The sequence below is a fragment of the Littorina saxatilis genome, linkage group LG7 (assembly GCF_037325665.1).
Source record: "Littorina saxatilis isolate snail1 linkage group LG7, US_GU_Lsax_2.0, whole genome shotgun sequence".
Taxonomy (NCBI): Eukaryota; Metazoa; Mollusca; class Gastropoda; order Littorinimorpha; family Littorinidae; genus Littorina; species Littorina saxatilis.
In genome coordinates this window covers 7,439,575-7,459,986 of record NC_090251.1, presented here as the reverse complement: position 1 = coordinate 7,459,986, position 20,412 = coordinate 7,439,575, and the positions used below count along the sequence as shown (strand labels likewise).

Below are 20,412 nucleotides of genomic sequence, written 5' to 3'. Positions count from 1 at the left end.
CTAGAAAAATACGTACACTTCGGGAAAGAAAGTTGTAAAGAAAGTTTCACACAATGATTCGTGATCAGGAAAACTGTTTAGTGCACCGAATTTCTTTCAATGTGTCTAGTTATCTCGATTTATAATGTTGAACATTGCTGAAAATCATTGAAACAGACTATAGTTTTTGAAAAAAAGACTTTAGTATTAAAATTGATATTAAAAGTCCTATGGTTTTTTGCCATTAAGGACTTGAGTGTTTGTCCGCTTTATAAAAAAAATTAAGAAATAAAAAACTTCAGTGTAATTTTAGGTTTATGAACAATTCTGTATGATACTAGATATTGACTTTCCGGTTTTAACGTATGAAAGAACCCATTGTTATTAGGCTAATTAAGACATTTTACCAATTACAGTGGTTTTGTTGTTTGTAAAATCATTTGATGAATATTGTTGCAAACACAGATTTAAACATCTTTTGACGTTATGGTTTTACGTAAGCATTTGATTGAAAATAAGTTAGTGACTGAGAACGCTAAAAATAGCTCCGAAGTAGCGAGGTTGGTGTGTTTCATCTGCATTTGTGAGTCTTTTGCACGCTCTGGTGCTAATGTAAGTGATGAGGACGGTAAGAGTAACGAACAAACCACCAAGAAATCGTATTTTCAGCAGAGTGCACTCTATGTTTCAAGTCTTGATGATCCTGAATATATTTTGCAGAAAAAATACTCAATAAGAAAAGGCTACGAATTCTTCTCAATTGCGGTGCACCTCGAGGTCGATGTCTGCTCTTTAATCGTAGGTCAGTTTTTAACACCAAAAACAACGCAAAAGACACGTTCGAACTGCCTATCTGCACAAGGTTAAAGCGTGTTTATTTGTCTCCCTGTTTTGGAGACTTCAGAATTTCCGCGAGAGTTACCTTTTCTTAGCTTGGTTATGTCTACAATGGGTGCGCGACAAAAGGTCGAGGTTCAAAATACCGAGGCACGAAAGGTCGAGGACATTTGGTGGAGAGTCAAAGATAATGAATTTAGCACACACGGGTACAGACATTTTCAATCCTCTACCTTTTTCTGCTAAATGTGCAAATTTTCTGGCTCTTCAAATCAGGAAATTTACACATTTCCTAATAATGTTTAGGAAATGTATAGAATCCCCGAGTGAAACAGGAAATTTACAAATTTACTGACATTTTCAGGGATCTTGTAAATGTCCTGGTTTTAACAATGTACTGTATCATATATAAACGTTTGTATAGTAGCGCGATATAAATTTTCTATTATTTTTATTAAACACAAGCACACATTACTGCCCTCACACACACACATACACTTACTGCAGTTATCTGTTTCACATTGACAGGTGTGACTCGATGTGCACGTGGCTCCAGCCAAGCATCCATCAAGCGCCTGAGCGCAGTTGCCGTCTTTCGGGATCCCTGTAAGAATAGATACACTATTTGTAATACAGAAGTATCTGTAGAAACCCAGTCTCTGTATCACAACTGTACCTGTTGGCCCGGATTTGAAGGCAAGAAATAGCCAGGAGAAGAGTAGTGGGTAAATACGGATCAATTGACAAGGCTCGCATTGTAAAAGTAAACAGGAAAGTACGACTTGACAGCATACATCGTCGGCTATGGTTGGAGATGAAGTTCAACCTGCTCCAGATCGTGTTCAATGTATATCTTCCAGCAGGAAATTTGATGTAGACAATGCCGCTCCCCATGCAACGGATGGGATGGAGCAAGAATTCACCATAGTGAGTGCATGTATGAAGCGTTTTTAACCAGGACTTGGTGTTTACTTTGTAGATTGAAACGTCTTCCTCTGCTTTCATGTTCATTGTCGTTATATCATTAGCAAGGTGGCTGCCATCAAGTCCGCATTCTTATGCAGTTCGGCAGAGAGCTTGGTGCACAGACTGGTGACTTCACTTTCGAACCTGAATCTAAATATTCATTTAAATAAACGTGATCTACAGTGTAATGAATTGTCATGAGAATTTTTGACGTCATATTATTTCTCGCGTTCTTTTTTCTCTCAGTTCAGAGACATCCTGCTTGCTGCCGCGCGAGCAGAGAAAATGTTCCCTCTTTATCTTTACTGCGCTAGCTGCAAAACCCCTCCTCGCGGAGGCGTTTTCAGGCACGTCAAATACAGGGTGCTCTGGTGTTCTCTGTCTAGCTGTCTATCTCTAATTCCTCCCTCTAAAACTCTTAATATGCATGTACATTTTACTCGTTATATCCCCGTAAATGCCCTGTTTTTGGCATCGGACACAATATTAAATGGTTGGATAGTCGATTTAGTTCACGTGGGTCAAGTGACAAATAAGCAAAGCTTTGGCTCTGTGATCAGCTAAGAAAATGATAATGTCCTTCTTATTGACATAACTGAACTGAAATTTCACCACAATCGACCTGGATCGACACTGCCTGGCCTTTTCTATCGCTAGTGGACATCAAATCCTAGAAGTTTGTGACGTTTCAAAGATCTGGCTCCAAAATCATCCCAGAAAATGATAATTTTCTCTATCATTCTATGTACTTGAACTCAACCAGTCTATGACCTTAACATTTATTAACAAGGGTCAAGCAGACTTGGGTCAAGTTGCGAGGTCATGAAACCCAAATAGTGTGTGAATGTCAAAGATCTAGCTTATACAAAAATTGAAAACACAATAATTTTTCATTTTTTACCCAGATTTGACCCAACTGTGACATTGCTATTTGACGGAGTGTCAGGCGTTCAGTTCAAATAACTTTCTTCTGGACCCCTCCTAGGCCTTAACATATGACGAGAATCAGTCAATCTTGGGTGAGGTCTGGAAGCAAACGCTGGAAGAACAATAGTGACTGCACCAGAGAGAAAAAAGGCCAGAAAATACTGTAATCACGTCTTGAACGAAGACGACGAAGTTACAATTTACAAAAGCAATACCCTTTTTAAGGAAACACAGTTATAATTAAATGGAATTTTGAAACGATTCAAAAATATTTTTCAAAAAAGGATGAAAAATGGTAGTTTAGCATTTCTTCACCCAAAAGAGGACCCTGCTGTGACTTTGAAATTTAACGAAGCTACACCAAACTTTTGTTCTCTTTGAAGATAACCAAAAACTTACCAGTGTGTGAAATTTGGAGGCTTGAAAAAAACAACGGAGAAGCCCACAACGTCAGTTTATCCCCTACGGGCAGTGGGAAGGACGGTCGGCATGGCCGGCGAGCGGTACGCATGGCCTGACACCGCTCATTACTAAGACTCTGCTGATAGCTCAGGTGAGTCCAACACGTCACTCACTGCATTGTCCCAGCATGTCACAGACCAGCCCTTGCAAGCATTGTGTCCCGTTGCTCTTGCACGGTGCTCCGAGAATAAGTTCTGTAAGTAGACCACAGTAAAATGTAAAGATAGTGAAAGATAACGTGAACATGCAATAATATTAATAATACATGTGACGGAATATTTATTCAGTGCTTTCCCACAGCTCTAAGCGCTATACACCTTGCTTTACACCAAGCTAATAATGTTCAATTAGAAAGAGGCGACAAAGTAAGGTGTAAAGAGTGTATCTCTGTGAACATTCAGCTGCACAGTTCTTGTCTTGCAGGACTCTTCTTAATACGATAAGGTCTGGATGCACTCTGCAATTTGTATCTAGACAAATGGACAGAGGTCCACACATTAAAACCCATAGATGGGAAAGCCGAGTCTAACAAGACTCTCTCAGAGAGAGAGAGAGAGAGAGAGAGAGAGAGAGAGAGAGAGAGAGAGAGAGAGAGAGAGAGAGAGAGAGAGAGAGAGAGAGAGAGAGAGAGAGAGAGAGAATGAATGGCGTCGCGTGGAAGGTCAAAGTCGGATGGTTTGGGGGCGCGATTTGGCAAAACACAGTAAGTCAAACAATCAAAATTTTGCAAACAAAATCATTTTCCATTAAAGCATGTTTTCCCATGATGACATACAAATCTATTTTTTGTGACAAAATGAACGTTCAACGGTCGCTCTCTGGATGAGTCACTTGTAACACACATTACATAGTATATCATGCTGTATACGTAGATGTCATATTTCACTACAGGTAGGAACCTAAGTTTTGGGTACGACCGCATGTGCACCAATTCATAGCTACACACTGAATTTCAGCTTCATCGACCCACAAATACCCGAGATCTAAGTGCGAACAGACAGACAAACAAATAAGTAAACAAGAAGGGCAAAGCCCATACGACTCACATGCTTTACACATTTTTCCTACCAAAATACATGTGACCTTGACCCAAGGTCAAGGTCATCCAAGGTCATGCAACACAAAGCTGTTAATTCAAGACATAGGAAGTACAATGGTGCTTATTGGCTCTTTCTACCATGAGATATGGTCACTTTTAGTGGTTCACTACCTTATTTTGGTCACATTTCATAAGGGTCAAAGTGACCTTGACCTTGATCATATGTGACCAAATGTGTTTCATGATGAAAGCATAACATGTGCCCCACATAATTTTTAAGTTTGAAACAGTTATCTTCCATAGTTCAGGGTCAAGGTCACTTCAAAATATGTATACAATCCAACTTTGAAGAGCTCCTGTGACCTTGACCTTGAAGCAAGGTAAACCAAACTGGTATCAAAAGATGGGGCTTACTTTGCCCTATATATCATATATAGGTGAGGTATTGAATCTCAAAAACTTCAGAGAAAATGGGAAAAATGTAAAAATAGCTGTTTTTTAGGCAACATTTATGGCCCCTGCGACCTTGACCTTGAAGCAAGGTCAAGATGCTATGTATGTTTTTTGGGGCCTTGTCATCATACACCATCTTGCCAAATTTGGTACTGATAGACTGAATAGTGTCCAAGAAATATCCAACGTTAAAGTTTTCCGGACGGACGGACGGACGGACGGACGACTCGGGTGAGTACATAGACTCACTTTTGCTTCGCATGTGAGTCAAAAAGCAGAGATAGTAAAAGCAATACACCCCCGAATGCTAGGGAGTGTAAAACGAGTGTATTGACAAAGGATGAATAAGGGCACCTGAGGGCCAAGGTAGAAAAGGCGTCATTGGCAGAGAATAAACAAGTCGCGTAAGGCGAAATACTACATTTAGTCAAGCTGTCGAACCCACAGAATGAATCTCAACGTACTGCATTTTTTCACCACGACCGTATAGCATCGTCAGTCCCCCGCTCGAGGAAACGACAGTGAAATTGACAAGCCAGTACAGCTCGGTAGTGGTTGCGCTGAGCGGGATAGCACGCTTTATTGTACCACTATTCTTTTTAACTTTCTGAGCTTGTTTTTAATCCAAACACAACATATCTATATGTTTGTGGAATCATGAACCAACAAAGAATACGATGAAATTGTTTTTAAACCAAGTTCGCAAATTCAATTTTCATCATAAATTTCTTATTTTTTAATTTCAGAGCTTGTTTGTAATCCGAATATAACATATTTATATATAGCTATTCTGATGGACACGTGGGGGAATTCGGGGGCTGTGATTGGATGGTCTCTTCCGATCATCAAAGCATAATGCTACGGAAGTCGGCCATTTGTGCCAATATCCAAAAGCATATTGACAATAACAAAGACGCATGGTTCCGGTTTACCCATCTGTACCACACGATGTTTCAATCGACAACAGCACACACTGACAACTTGAAATTCTTCTCGGGAATGTTTTTCAGCTTTACAAATGTCGATAGCATACCCTTTTCTGCTAACTTCCTGAAACAGGACTAAACGAATTATTTTCTGTCCCTAAACACCACAAAATGCCCAAAGTCGAAAGATGTAGTACAAACAGGGTGTTACACGACACTTGAGATTGCCACAAGTTCTCAAACGTCGTATAGTTGTGTTCTTTTATTCTACGTCGCCCGTCTTCGCAGCAACAGAAAACAACTCGTCAAATTGAGTTCGAGGATTTATTCAGCATTCAATACATACAACTGCACATCGTAGCAGAACTCAAATAGAAGCTTTTTTTACATACAAATCGCGCTGGCATATATAGTAAATACTCAATCTCGAGAATATTCCAGACCGAACATGAAACAACTACATTATACGAGCCGTGCATGGACTAAACTAGCGACATTCTCTGTGACGTACATCAAAAGGGCCGACGCACTTAATCCGAACGAACGCCACGAACTCACACTAAGAACAGCATGGTAAACAACTTGTTTTGACAGGACTAGAAAGTTCACCTGCATTCTCGTCCAAGCATAAATATTGTGTTTACAAAATATAATATCGGTACTTTCCCACAAAGTACAAATAAGTCAACTACATGCAACACACAAAACTGAACCAAAGCTCAGCAACGGTAGCGTTTCCTAACATTACCCCCAACACCAGAAGAAATTTACCTAATTTCTTTCAATAATTGAAACGCTACCTGTACACATGTTATGCACACATAACAGATTGAAATCCAGGTATGTACATTAGTCTGTTGGAGAATGAACACAGTTTTACTCACATACTCGGCTGAGAAAATCTGCTCCAACATTGTCTGAACCTTTGATCGATTCCACTCGCATATCAAAGTTCTGCAAGTACATCACCCACCTCATGATACGATTATTTACAAACTTTGCAGAGTTCAGGTAGGTGAGGGGTTTGTGATCAGTCTGAAGCACGAATTTCACCCCTTGGAGGTAGAGTTCAAATTTCTTGATTCCCCACACGATGGCTAAACACTCTTTCTCCATGGTCGAGTAGTTCTTCTCGGCTCCTGACAGCTTCTTGCTGGCATAGCTGACCGGAAACGGTTTACCTCCATGCTCTTGCATCAGCATGGCGCCGATCCCTTCGTCCGATGCGTCTGTACGCAAGATGAACTCTTTGGCAGTATCAGGAAGGCGTAGCACCGGGTCTCGTGACATCAGATCGCGCACGGTCTGGTATGCCTTATCCCGAGCTGGTCCCCAGAGTATTCGGTTGGGGCATCCTTTTCGGGTCATGTCCGACAAAGGCGCCGTTATGGCGGCGAAGTTTGGAATGAACTCTCTGTAGTACCCAGCCAATCCAAGGAAGGATCGCACCTGCTTCTTGGTTTCAGGACGTGGCGCATTGAGGATCTTGGTGACGTTTTCCAACAAAAGCCCCTTTTGACCTTCCTTCAGTGAATGACCTATGAAGTCAACGTTGTCGGTCCCCAAAATGCACTTGCTGGGTCTCACGGTCAGATTAGCTTTTGTCAGGCGGGAAAACAATTCCCTCAAAGTCTCCAGATGCTCCTCAAAGGTCTCCGTGTGGACTAGCAGATCATCCCAGTAGTACACAACATTCTTCATTCCTTTGAGCATTTTTCGCATTCCCCTCTTCAGGGTAGCACCACTGTTCACCATGCCAAAAGGCATCCGCAGGCACTCATACGTTCCGTCTGGAGTTGCAAAGGCGGTCTTTGGTATGTCCTCTTCGCGCACAGGAATCTGCCAATGTCGGAATAGATCAGTTGCCGTCGGCATTGGTTCAGGGTCAAACACGGTGATCTTATTCACTTTCCTGAAGTCAATGCATACCCTGTTTGTGCCGTCCTTCTTCTTGACCACAACAACGGGAGATGAGTAAGGGGATGATGACTCACGGATGACCCCCATCTTCAACATGTTGTCGATGTCCTTCTTCAAGGATTCCCGAGCCTGAAACGGGATAGGGTATGGTTTTGAGCGAACAGGAACGTCAGATGTGAGGTGGACTTCATGTTCGACCAAGGACGTAGAGCCTGGAACATCAGAGAACCTATGGGTGAAGTCGCCCATAAAATCATGCAGCTCCTTCTGCTGATCTTCTGTCAGGTCAGGTCCTAGCTTGACGTCATCCACTCCCTCTTTCTTGTGGAGGTCTCCCAACTCCAGTAGTTCCTCACCGTCGAACTCGTCTAGTTCGGCTGGTTCTTCCGCACTTGCTGCGACCTGTACTGCTTCCGGAGGTCTCTCCACATACAGTTTCAGGAGGTTAGCGTGGTAGATCTTGGACTTCTTGCCGACATTCACCTTGTAGTCGTTGATCCCTACCACGGCCTCAACCTCGTATGAGCCTTTCCACTGCATCAGTAGTTTGTTGTGATCAGTGGGAAGCAGTATCAGCACTTTGTTACCTGGTGTAAATTTCCTGTTTACGGCTTTGCGGTCGTAGTAGTGCTTTCCACTATCCTGAGACTTTCTCAAGTTTTCTCTCGCAATTTCGAGAGTCTCCTCCAGTTTCTCTCGCAACTCGAACACGTACTGGTAACTGTTCTTCACTTCAGGTGTGTCCACATCTTTCGTCCACAATTCCTTTAGTATCTGCATCGGGCCTCTCACGGTCCGCCCGTACATCAGCTCGAACGGGGAGAATCCAGTGGACTCTTGTGGCACCTCCCTGTATGCAAACAGCAAGGCATTAATGTAGCGATGCCACTGCCTTGGCTGCTCACTGCATAGTTTCTTCAGCGTGGACTTCAGCGTCGCATTGAATTTTTCGACCAGCCCATTGCACATCGGGTGATAGGGTGTCGTAGTCAAGTGACGAATGCTCAGCAGCCTGTTGACCTCTTCCATGCATTCAGAGACAAACTGTGTCCCCAGGTCTGTGAGGATCTCTTCAGGAACCCCAATTCTGCTGAAAATGTCCACAAGTGCCTCGGCAACAGTCTCGGTGTCAATTTTCTTCAGAGGCACAGCTTCTGGGTACCTGGTTGCATAGTCTACCAGGGTCAGTACCCAACGATGACCCTCTTCACTTGGCGGTTTGATCTCGCCGATGAGGTCAATGGCCACCCTCTTGAAAGGTCGGTCGATCAAAGGCATCTTCTGCAACGGCACTTTCGGGACCCTTCCTCGAGGTATGGTTTTCTGGCAAATATCGCACGATCGGCAGAATCGAGTCACATCTGCATGCAGTCCTGGCCAGTAAAACGCAGCCTGGATTCTGTCCGATGTCTTCTTGACCCCCAGGTGACCTCCCATAATAGAGTTGTGGGCCACCTCCATCACCTGGCACCTAAGTGGTTGAGGCACCAGAACTTGACGTAATGGCTTCCCACCGTTGACTCTCGGGTGCTGGAACACTCTGTACAGAATCTTGGCCTTTACTTCAAATTGCACAGTGCCTTCGCCCTTAGTCATCTCCTTGACAGGACGACTCCTGTACTTTGTTAAAGTCGAATCAGCTTCCTGTAGCTGAATCAGCCGATCCCTGTCCACGACAGCAGTTGCAGAACTGTTGGTGACCCCGAGTGGCGTAGTTGTTTTGTCCTTCTTCGCCTGGGCTCTGGTCGTCACAGCGCTTACAACCTGCGGCTGGTCGCGGCGATGCACAGTTGCTCTGTCATCTCGTAACAGTTCGCTGATATCTTCATTCGCGAATGGCAGTGGGTCTTCCTCCTCAGCAGCAGGCTGAGCTGAGCCCATTCTCCATTCGAAATCAGGGTCATCAGGACGTCTCGCACCCCCAATGTTCCCAATTAATAGATCGTACAAGGGCTTCTTCAGGCAGACGGCCTCAACTTCTCCGGTGAAGTATGGAGTATCTATCTGGATCTTTGCCACTGGTGCCCTCACGCATTTGCTGTCAGCCATGAGCGTCCACTTGAAGTCACCAGTGAACTTCTCTGTTGGCACCAGATCCTCTTTGACAATGACTCCATTGCAGCCCGAATCTCTGAGAACAGTCACTTCCTGCTTCTCAACAAATCCCTTCGACACGGGCATGTTCGACACTGACACAGCTGCGCTGGCGACGACAGAGATTGACTTGCCATTGGCGAGTAGAAGCTGGCCATCAGATATACATCCTTCCACGTCCGATGGTGTAGCCACTTGCTCGGCAGCCCTTGGAAGTATGACGCTGCTCGCACATACTTGTTGGTTCGAGCCACTCGTTTGCCTCTTGTTGTCGTAATATCTCCGTCGATGTTCTTGCGCTTTGTCAATGACATGTCCGTTATTTTTCTTTTGGGGACAGTTGGCGACTCGGTGGCCCTTGGCATTGCAAAGGAAACACGTTATGTTCTGCCCTTCATTGGATGATGGTGCGGACTCAGTTTGTCCCTTGGCAGGTTGGTTTCCCTGGTTCCCGCTCTTCTGGAAAGGTTTCGATGACTTTGACGTCCCCAGGGTCCTTCCATGAGCAATGAGATAACGCTCAGCAGCATCAGTAATGTCCTTCAAACCCCGCAGTTTTTGCTCTTCCAAGCGGGTCGCCAGGTCCTTCGGGCAGGCATTAAGGAACTGCTCCTTCACGATCAAGTCCCGCAGACTCTCGTATGACTGCTCTTCACCTGATAACTCCACCCACTTCTGCAGGTATGACGACAGGCGCTCCACAAACTGGCTCGGTGTCTCTCCAGACAATGGCTGGCATTCGCGGAAGCGTTGACGGTAGCCCCTTTCAGTGAAGTTGTAGCAACGCAACAGAGCTTCCTTCAGCACATCATAGTCTCTGGCGTCATCATTTGAGAGTCTAGTGTAGACCTCAAGTGCTGCCCCAGTCAAATGTGCGCTGAGTTGAATCGCCCAGTCGTCGCGCTGCCATCTAGCACTCTCAGCGAACCTCTCGAATCTTGCAAGGTAGCAGTCGATCTGGTCCTTCCCGTCAGCGAATGCTGGAAGTTTCGGTGCCCTGTGTAACATTTGCTGCTGGTTATCTCTTTGGCGTGGTGCCTCGTGCTCGTTTTGAACACGCACCATTTCTGTTTGAAGCTCTAAGCGTTTCGTCTCCATTTCTATCTGGAGCTCTAAGCGTTTCAGCTCAATTTGCCTTTCTTCACGCTGTGCTTCTCTTTCTCTTTCTTTTTCTTCACGCTGCGCTTGTCTTTCTTCACGCTGCGCTTGTCTTTCTTCACGCTGCGCCAGCAGTCGTGTCTGGGACTCGACGAACTCCGTCAACTGCTTGCCTTTTAGTCCCAGTTCAACTCCTTTTTCCCAGAACTCAGCCATTCTGGTCTTTTCCGGTGCGTTCGTCTGTATTCTTTTACAGCCCCGAACGTAGACGAATGTAGTCTTCTAAAAGAACACAGTCTCTACTGCACCTCCGATGCTTCTTTTGTCGCTGTTCACCTTCGTAGACGCAGGCTGCCACCCTCCTCGTCTAACGTGACGGCGCACTCTGCTCACGATACGTACACGACGTACCCCAGTCGTATTTCGTAGTATTAATGCACTAGCTCCGCGACGAAGTCCGTCTCGTCCAAACGGCAGCTAACCTCTGTAATCCCGATACACTCCGGCGTCGCTCACCGTACCGAGCTGCGGCGATTACCAAACTCTTCACCAGTCACACCGAATCCACGGTTCCGTAGTCTCAATACTGATCCCTCAGGATACACCCGATTGATGGCTACCTCCTGTGACTGTCTTGACTGTCTTTGTTACTGGAAAACCCTTGGCGTTAAACGTAGATCCTTGGCTTGGCCCCCAATTGTTACACGACACTTGAGATTGCCACAAGTTCTCAAACGTCGTATAGTTGTGTTCTTTTCTTCTACGTCGCCCGTCTTCGCAGCAACAGAAAACAACTCGTCAAATTGAGTTCGAGGATTTATTCAGCATTCAATACATACAACTGCACATCGTAGCAGAACTCAAATAGAAGCTTTTTTTACATACAAATCGCGCTGGCATATATAGTAAATACTCAATCTCGAGAATATTCCAGACCGAACATGAAACAACTACATTATACGAGCCGTGCATGGACTAAACTAGCGACATTCTCTGTGACGTACATCAAAAGGGCCGACGCACTTAATCCGAACGAACGCCACGAACTCACACTAAGAACAGCATGGTAAACAACTTGTTTTGACAGGACTAGAAAGTTCACCTGCATTCTCGTCCAAGCATAAATATTGTGTTTACAAAATATAATATCGGTACTTTCCCACAAAGTACAAATAAGTCAACTACATGCAACACACAAAACTGAACCAAAGCTCAGCAACGGTAGCGTTTCCTAACACAGGGGAGTAAAACGGAACAGCCGTTCTTCTGTGCCTGTGTGAGCTAAGTTGCCGACTGACACAAACTTTCGCATTCGGCTTTTCTTATCTCGTAACTCCACACTAAATACCCCAATTCCCCTCTGAAGTATTGATGTTCAACCCATGGCACTAAACATTCATGTAGTCGTTTATAACTGAGGTTGAAAAATTCGCTTCATGACGAGACAAGTATAAATGCCATTCACCAAACTGAAAACTTCGCTGCCGTCTGTTCGCGTTGTACGGGATTAGCTGTTCTCTTCTTCTCCCCTTGTTGCATCCTAGTTCTTCAGTTGTTTCTAGTTTTCCGTTGATGTTGTGTTTTGGTCTTCTTCATAAGTAGTCTTGTTCAAAATTTTAAAAAAACTCAAACTTCTTTTTGTTGTATACGAATGAACTAATAAAAAGCTGTTTTACAGCTGTGTTGTCAAATCGAGTTTTTTTCCAAAGTCAGTGTGGCACCTGCGCAAAACTAATGCGTATAAGAAACGGCGTCTGCTATCAAAACCTGAGATCAACGCATCGACGCAAAAACTGTCATTTTGTAAGTTTGGAACAACAAATCAAGGTCAGAACAGCTATATAATCGCTATTGTATTTTTAGCGTAGCAATAGGGTCCGATATTTAGACTCGTATTCGACTCGTCGGCATTATACTTGTCTCGTCTAAATATCGGACCCTATTGCTACGCTGAAAACACAATAACTGTTATTGTTTTTGGAATCAGGAAATGATGAAAAATAAGATAAAATCAATTTTGGATCGTTTCATAACAAATTAATGTTTATTACAATGTTCAGATTTTTAATGACCAAACTCAATAATTGATATTTAAGCCTCCAAGCTGATGTGCAATGCCAAAGTCCGGACTTTGTCAAAAATTGCTTGACCAAAGTTTCAATTAATTTGGTCAAAAGATGAGGGCGTGACAGTGCTGCCTCAACTTTCAATAAAAGCCGGATATGACGTCATCAAAAACATTCATGGAAAAAAAGAAAAAAACGTGTGGGGATAGTATACCCAGGAACTCTCATGTAAAGTTTAATGAAAATCGGTTTTGTAGTTTTCTAGGAATCGCTCTACACAAACGCACACACGCGCACACATACACCACCACCCTCGTCTCGATTCCCCCGTCTATGTTAAAACATTAATAGTCAAATCATGATTAAATGTAAAAAGAGAAACTCGGGCCACTGTAGAAAAGGGGTTATAGGCAAAGGATGAACAAGAAAAAATCAGGCCATGGTAGAAAAGTTGTTATTGTCAAAGGATGAACATGAGACACTCAGGCCACTATAGAGAAGGGATTATATGTAGACAATGAACAAGAGCAACTCTGGCCACGGTAGAACAGGGGTTATACAGGGGTTATAGGCAACAATGAACAAGAAAAACTCAGGCCATTATAGAAGAGGAGTTTTAGGCAAAGAACAGGCCTCCGTAGCGCAGTGGTTAGCGCATCGGACGGTCGTGGTTCGAATCCCATAAGGGACAGTGTTTTTTTCGAGCATCGGCCGGCTCCTACCCAGAGTGGAAGTGCTATGGTTCCAATGGGAAGGCTGGGATCACACAGCCGAGTGTCATTCACTTCACGAATGCAATTGTGTCTGCTCAGGTGTCTGGCAAAAAACAAAAATGGTCTCGGCTCCTGCGACCCTTCATGGGACAAGGAACAAGCGTCGGGTCAAGCAAGAGAAAGAAAGGAAAAAATGAGGAAAAAAATAGAAAAAGAACAAAAGCAAAGAACAAAGAAAGAGAAAAGGAGAGAGAGGAAAAAATGAGAGAAAAAAAATAGAAAGAGGAGAAAGAGGAGACCAAAAAAACCCACTTGGGCCACGGTCAAAAAGGTGTTATTGACACAAGATGAACAAGAGCAACTCAAGCCACTGTAGAAAAGGTGTTATTGAGAAGGGATGAACAAGATATACTCAGGCTACGGTAGAAAAGGTGCTATTGTCAAAGGATAAACAAGATATACTCAGGCTACGGTAGAAAAGGTGCTATTGAGAAGGGATGAACAAGATATACTCAGGCTACGGTAGAAAAGGTGCTATTGTCAAAGGATGAACAAGATATACTCAGGCTACGGTAGAAAAGGTGTTATTGAGAAGGGACGAACAAGATATACTCAGGCTACGGTAGAAAAGGTGCTATTGTCAAAGGATGAACAAAATATACTCAGGCTACTGTAGAAAAGGTGCTATTGTCAAAGGATGAACAAGATATACTCAGGCTACTGTAGAAAAGGTGCTATTGTCAAAGGATGAACAAGATATACTCAGGCTACGGTAGAAAAGGTGCTATTGTCAAAGGATGAACAAGATATACTCAGGCTACGGTAGAAAAGGTGTTATTGTCAAAGGATGAACAAGAGCAACTCAAGCAAATATAGAAAAGGTTTTAAAGGAAGAAACTCAGGCCACTACAGCAAAGGGGTTGTTGGCAAAGGATGAAAAATATAAACTCAGGCCACTATAGAAAACGGGTTATTGACAAAGAATGAACAGTAGAAACTCACTGCACGATCCGCCCTGGCATATTGTGCCCAGTGCACAGTACATTGCGTTGCTTGCAGTGCAGGTCTTATCGCCCCAGATTCCTGCACAGTCACATGCTCGTCAATCGAACATGCCTTCTCTTGAAACCAGTTGTTTCATTATCCATACATCCATCCTTTTGCTTGGCATAAGATGATCATTTCACTTGTATTATCTCTCTCCCTCTCTTTCTCTCCCTCTCCCCATATATTTGTATAAATCATTTCGGAGAATAAATATGATGTTAGACTAGAGTGTGCATATGTTTATATCCAAACTGTACTGCTGTATTGGTAATTATTTGATGTTGTATGATCCGTCATGTTTGATGTTATTCGTGGATTTATTCGTATGTATATTTATTTTTTTGTTTCACACCCCTTCATGTGGGGCAATGGTCTAAATGGATAAACCATCCATCCATCCATCTCTCCCCTCTCTCTCTCTCTCTCTCTCTCTCTCTCTCTCTCTCTCTCTCTCTCTCTCTCTCCTCTCTCTCTCTCTCTCTCTCTCTCTCTCTCTCTCTCTCTCTCTCTCTCTCTCTCTCTCTCTCTCTCTCTCTCTCTCTGCCTCCTGACTCTTGTCTTTGAAAATACCCCCAAACAGACATAGCTACGAGAAGTGTACTTACTGCAGACCTGGTCTTTGTCACAGAGAGTGTCACCCACACACAATGTCTTGGTTTTACCCTTGCATGTTTGTCCTGGTGCTCGCACTGACAAATAAACACGATGAGACATAAGCACTCTTCCCCTCTCGCTCCCACGTTGTTTGTGTGTGTGTGTGTGTGTGTGTGTGTGTGTGTGTGTGTGTGTGTGTGTGTGTGTGTGTGTGTATGGGTGTGTGTGTGTGTGTGTGTGTGTGTGTGTGTGTGTGTGTGTGTGTGTGTGTGTGTGTGTCGGTGCTATGAATGGTTTCATCAGATACACCGCGCTAGGCGACATCACAGTATCTCCAATCCAGTCAGTAGCATTCACGGCCCTTACAACGGATGGTTTAAGTCTGATTCATGTTCACCGTACACCTGCATTGTCATTTATGATCACCCTGACACAAATCATACAGGAAGACAACCATAGTTAAAGGTGTGTTTGTGTGTGTGTGTGTGTGTGTGTGTGTGTGTGTGTGTGTGTGTGTGTGTGTGTGTGTGTGTGTGTGTGTGTGTGTGTGTGTGTGTGTGTGTGTGAGACAGAAAGAGAGAGATAGAGAAGAAGAGAGAGAGTACGAACGATCCAATGTTTTATTTGTCACAAAAGGAAAAAAAGGTATCAAACAAGCTACAAGAAGAAAAGCACAGATGACAACAAATATTCACAAGCAATCAAGAAGACGCAAAATATGCAGACATAAATATGTAACCACTGTATGTACCATGACCGGAGCAGGTTTTTCAATCATTCAATCAATATGAGGCTTATATCGCGCGTATTCCGTGGGTACAGTTCTAAGCGCAGGGATTTATTTTTTTTATATTTTTTTATATTTTCATTGTATGCAATTTATATCGCGCACATATTCAAGGCGCAGGGATTTATTTATGCCGTGTGAGATGGAATTGTTTTTACACAATACATCACGCATTCACATCGGCCAGCAGATCGCAGCCATTTCGGCGCATATCCTACTTTTCACGGCCTGTTATTCCAAGTCACACGGGTATTTTGGTGGACATTTTTATCTATGCCTATACAATTTTGCCAGGAAAGACCCTTTTGTCAATCGTGGGATCTTTAACGTGCACACCCCAATGTAGTGTACACGAAGGGACCTCGGTTTTTCGTCTCATCCGAAAGACTAGCACTTGAACCCACCACCTAGGTTAGGAAAGGGGGGAGAAAATTGCTAACGCCCTGACCCAGGGTCGAACTCGCAACCTCTCGCTTCTGAGCGCAAGTGCGTTACCACTCGGCCACCCAGTCCTTTTGGGAACCGAACTTTCTCTGCTGTGCCCCAACATTTGAGGAGGGTCAACCAAATTGGGGTCATGTCGGGAGATTATCAAACCCTAAAAGTGTGAACAGTTTCAAAGTTCTAGCTTCAACAAGAAAAGCAAATTCTTTATACGACTCTCATTAGTCATGTTTCATTGGGTTTTGTAGGTATTAAAAGGAGGATTCAACTACCTGTGACCCCGCTTGTTGAAGAGAACTTTCACGTCCGACTGATTGATACATACTTGATCCTTATGTGACTAGCTGTATGAATCCATTTAGTTATTCAACTCAAAGAATATTTCAAATATTTAAACTTACACAACCCCAAATCTCCTTCCAACCACCACCACTAGCCTGAAATACTCAACATTGACCAAACTATTTTTGAAACAAGTCGCGTGTCACGATTTCAGTGACACGTTTGAGCAAGAAACTCTTTGTTGGGCGCCTTTCTCAAATTGCAACGTAATGCGCCTGTTGCTGCCATACCGCATTGCGGAAAGATTCTACTAGACCTTCACGAAATTCACGTGGAAACCGTGCGGGCTCATTTGGGGTGATTATTTGCTCACGGTTTAGAACACGTGTTCCAAGCATGCTATAGGTGTGTTTGGTAGGCGACCAGTGATTGGTCAGGAAGATCGCTTGGTTTGGGTAGGCGACCAGTGATTGGTCAGGGAGATCACTTGTCCTGGGATAGGCGACTGCTGATTGGTCAGGGAGATCACATGGTCTTTCTTCCCAGTCCTTCTGTCTTTCTTTTTCTACATGCTTTTGCAGACAGAGGTCTGGTTTGTTTCCGTGACTAAGATTTGGAGGATTCCAACGCGTTTCAAGACTGGTTTAGGTCGACCAACGGGCTTCTGGCGTCAGTGCAGAACGCAGAAGGCTTAGCACGGTAGGGATTTGGCTACATACTTTCGCTGACGAGCGGGAGCCAAATATTCAAGCGGTTTGCTTGGGAGAGCTACATCTTACGAGCTGTTGAGGTAATTAGCCGTTACTTTACGCTGGTGACCGGTCAATGAGTGTGAAATGTAAACTCTGTTTTGTTTCTCCATGATAGCGTATAACTTGCTCATTATAACGCTAAATTGTAATCTGCATATGGATTTTGCAGATATGGAGAGGCGGAGAAAATGTCTTGAGTTGTTATTAAGTCTATCCTTGCATATACCACTTGCTCGCTGAAGGGGGAAGTTAGATATGTTTAAAGGTGGTAAAAGGGGGATTGTTGGCATGGTCACTGCACCAATTGCTCTTGTTTCAGCTTGTTGCTGGTTGACGCCGCTTGTTGCTGGTTGACGCCGCTTGTTGCTGGTTGTTGCTGGAGGTGTTGCTGTACGTTTGCTGGACGTTTGCTACCTGTTTGCTGTTGAAGACGGGCTACACTGTTGCTTTCCTTTGCTGTACGGTTGCTGTTCTACGGCTGTTACTGGTGTTGCTCCAACTTTCACCTGTATGCTCCACTGCGTTCCATCGAATGGACCCTGGCTACACCGAGAGTTGAGTGCACCCATGCGTAAACGCCCCCCACCTTGTCATCTTTCTAACCCTGTATGAAGAACTTTGAGTTGTGACAACGTGGAGTGTTAACGCCTGTACAGGCTAAGACTTTTTACAGAGCAGCTAAGTGTTTTCTAACTTTACACGGTTCAGCGTGTTCTTATTATTTCATAAACTTTAACTGGCTTTTGTCAGTTGTCTTCATTGTTATTTTTACGACTTGGTCGTAAACACACTTTTGGCTTCACGAGGAGAGGGAGGTGGAGAGTTAGTGTATACAAACAGACGTCTAGAACTTATACTTTTGTTGTTTCTAACTTTTTTGAGTGACTGCGAGTGTGGATCGTGGTGTGGTTAGTCAGTTAGCAGTAATTGACCGTTTTAGGTCATTCATTTGACTTTAAAACATGACATCGCGTAAGGCAAAATTACTACATTTAGTCAAGCTGTGGAACTCACAGAATGAAACTGAATGCACTGCATTTTTTCACAATGACCGTAGTCCGCCGCTCGTCGTTGCGCTGTGCTGCATAGCACGCTTTTCTGTACCTCTCTTCGTTTTAACTTTCTGAGCGTGTTTTTAATCCAAACATATCATATCTATATGTTTTTGGAATCAGGAACCGACAAGGAATAAGAGGAAATTGTTTTTAAATCGATTTCGGAAATTTTATTCTAATCATAATGTTTATATTTTTAATTTTCAGAGCTTGTTTTTAATCCGAATATAACATATTTATATGTTTCTGGAATCAGAAAATGATACAGAATAAAATGAACGTAATTTTGGATCATTTTATAAAAAAATTAATAGTAATTACAATTTTCAGATTTTTAATGACCAAAGTCATTAATTAATTTTTAAGCTTCCAAAGTGAAACGCAATACCAAAGTCCGGCCTTCGTCGAAGATTGCTTGGCCAAAATTTCAATCAATTTGATTGAAAAATGAGGGTGTGACAGTGCCGCCTTAACTTTTACAAAAAGCCGGATATGACGTCATCAAAGACATTAATCCAAAAATGAAAAAAAACGTCTGGGGATATCATACCCAGAAACTCTCATGTAAAATTTCATAAAAATGAACATGACCCCGCTGTGACCAAAAACTTTGACGAGGGTCAACCAAACTGGGGTCACTTCGTGAGATCATCAAACCCTAAAAGTGTGCAAAGTTTCAGAGGTCTAGCTTAAACAAATTCTAAGAGAACCTCAACGTTAAGTGTTTTTTTCCACGAACGGACGGCCGTACAGACGGACACATATAAATCCGAATACTCATCAATTACTCAGGTGAGTAAAAAAAACCATCTGAGATAATCCCAACGTTAAGCTTTTTGTCTACGGACGGCCTAACACTGCTCAGTCCTAAAACTCTCCTGATTAGTCAGGTGAGTAAAAACACATCTGAGATAATCCCAACGTTAAGCTTTTTGTCTACGGACGGCCTAACACTGCTCAGTCCTAAAACTCTCCTGATTAGTCAGGTGAGTAAAAAACATCTGAGATAATCCCAACGTTAAGCTTTGTGTCTACGGACGGCCTAACACTGCTCAGTCCTAAAACTCTCCTGATTTGTCAGGGGAGTCAAAATGTGCTGAATTTGTGGTGTGGATGAAATCAAGAGAGCAAGCACAAGATCAACAGAAGTTACCCAGTGTGCTTCACGGAAAGGAGACTCTGCATGCTGAAGAGAGAGTGGCATGTCGAGTTGGAACGATTGTTCACAACTTTTAGACCTGGAATGTTGCAGGGCATCTAGTTGAAATTCCGCATTCGAGCTACGTTTTTTAGTTGTGTATGTTTTACTAGATGATTACCGGCTTCGCCGGGAAGAAGTAAAGCCGAATACCAGGCTGCGCCTGGGACCCGGCTCTGCCGGGTGTACGCCGGCTTCGCAGGCGCACGAAGGAAAGGAGATAAACGCGCAAAACACTGGAGACCTTCTAAAAATAGTAACGTGCAGTGACCTTCTAAAAATAGTGACGTAGTAACGGGAATATGGATTGACGCCACACGGAGGAAGGGAGATAATCGCGGCTGAAAACACCGGAGAAGATAAGGAAGAGTTACTGGTAGTGGATCCCGACAACCAAAAAAAACAAAAAAACAAATCGGTTCAGCGCGCACAGCGCTGCGCGCTGAGAGCACGTGTTGAAATATCTCATCGATGAGGTTGTGTCCGGAGTGTAGCTGAATACGGTGTCCAAATTTGAAAAAGATCCACGAAGAACGTTGGCCGTGCATCGCGAACAGACAGACAGACAGACACTAGTCGTATATATATATAGATTACAATTTACATACTAATGTCAACACATAAAATGCGACCCATGGGAACAGAAGTTTTGACTCACAGCAAACAGGGTTCTGGTTTTGAGCGTTCGTACTGCAGCCCGTGGACGGGATGCACAAGTCGTTACTGGTATCACATTCCTGCCCCATCTCAAGGTCTGAAATAATACAGAAATC

At 43.6% G+C, this 20,412-nt stretch overlaps 1 protein-coding gene across 1 annotated transcript in view; it reads right to left on the bottom strand.

Moving 5' to 3' along the window:
• Positions 1–20,412, bottom strand: part of LOC138970599 (uncharacterized) — a 142,719-nt gene that overhangs the window by 39,250 nt on the left and 83,057 nt on the right. Inside the window, exons 19-23 of the mRNA XM_070343064.1 lie at positions 20,298–20,393; positions 15,133–15,216; positions 14,483–14,563; positions 3,285–3,365; positions 1,319–1,420 (exon numbers count right to left, since the gene is read on the bottom strand). Coding sequence (XP_070199165.1) covers positions 1,319–1,420; positions 3,285–3,365; positions 14,483–14,563; positions 15,133–15,216; positions 20,298–20,393 — 444 coding nt within the window. The remainder of the gene's footprint in view (positions 1–1,318; positions 1,421–3,284; positions 3,366–14,482; positions 14,564–15,132; positions 15,217–20,297; positions 20,394–20,412) is intronic.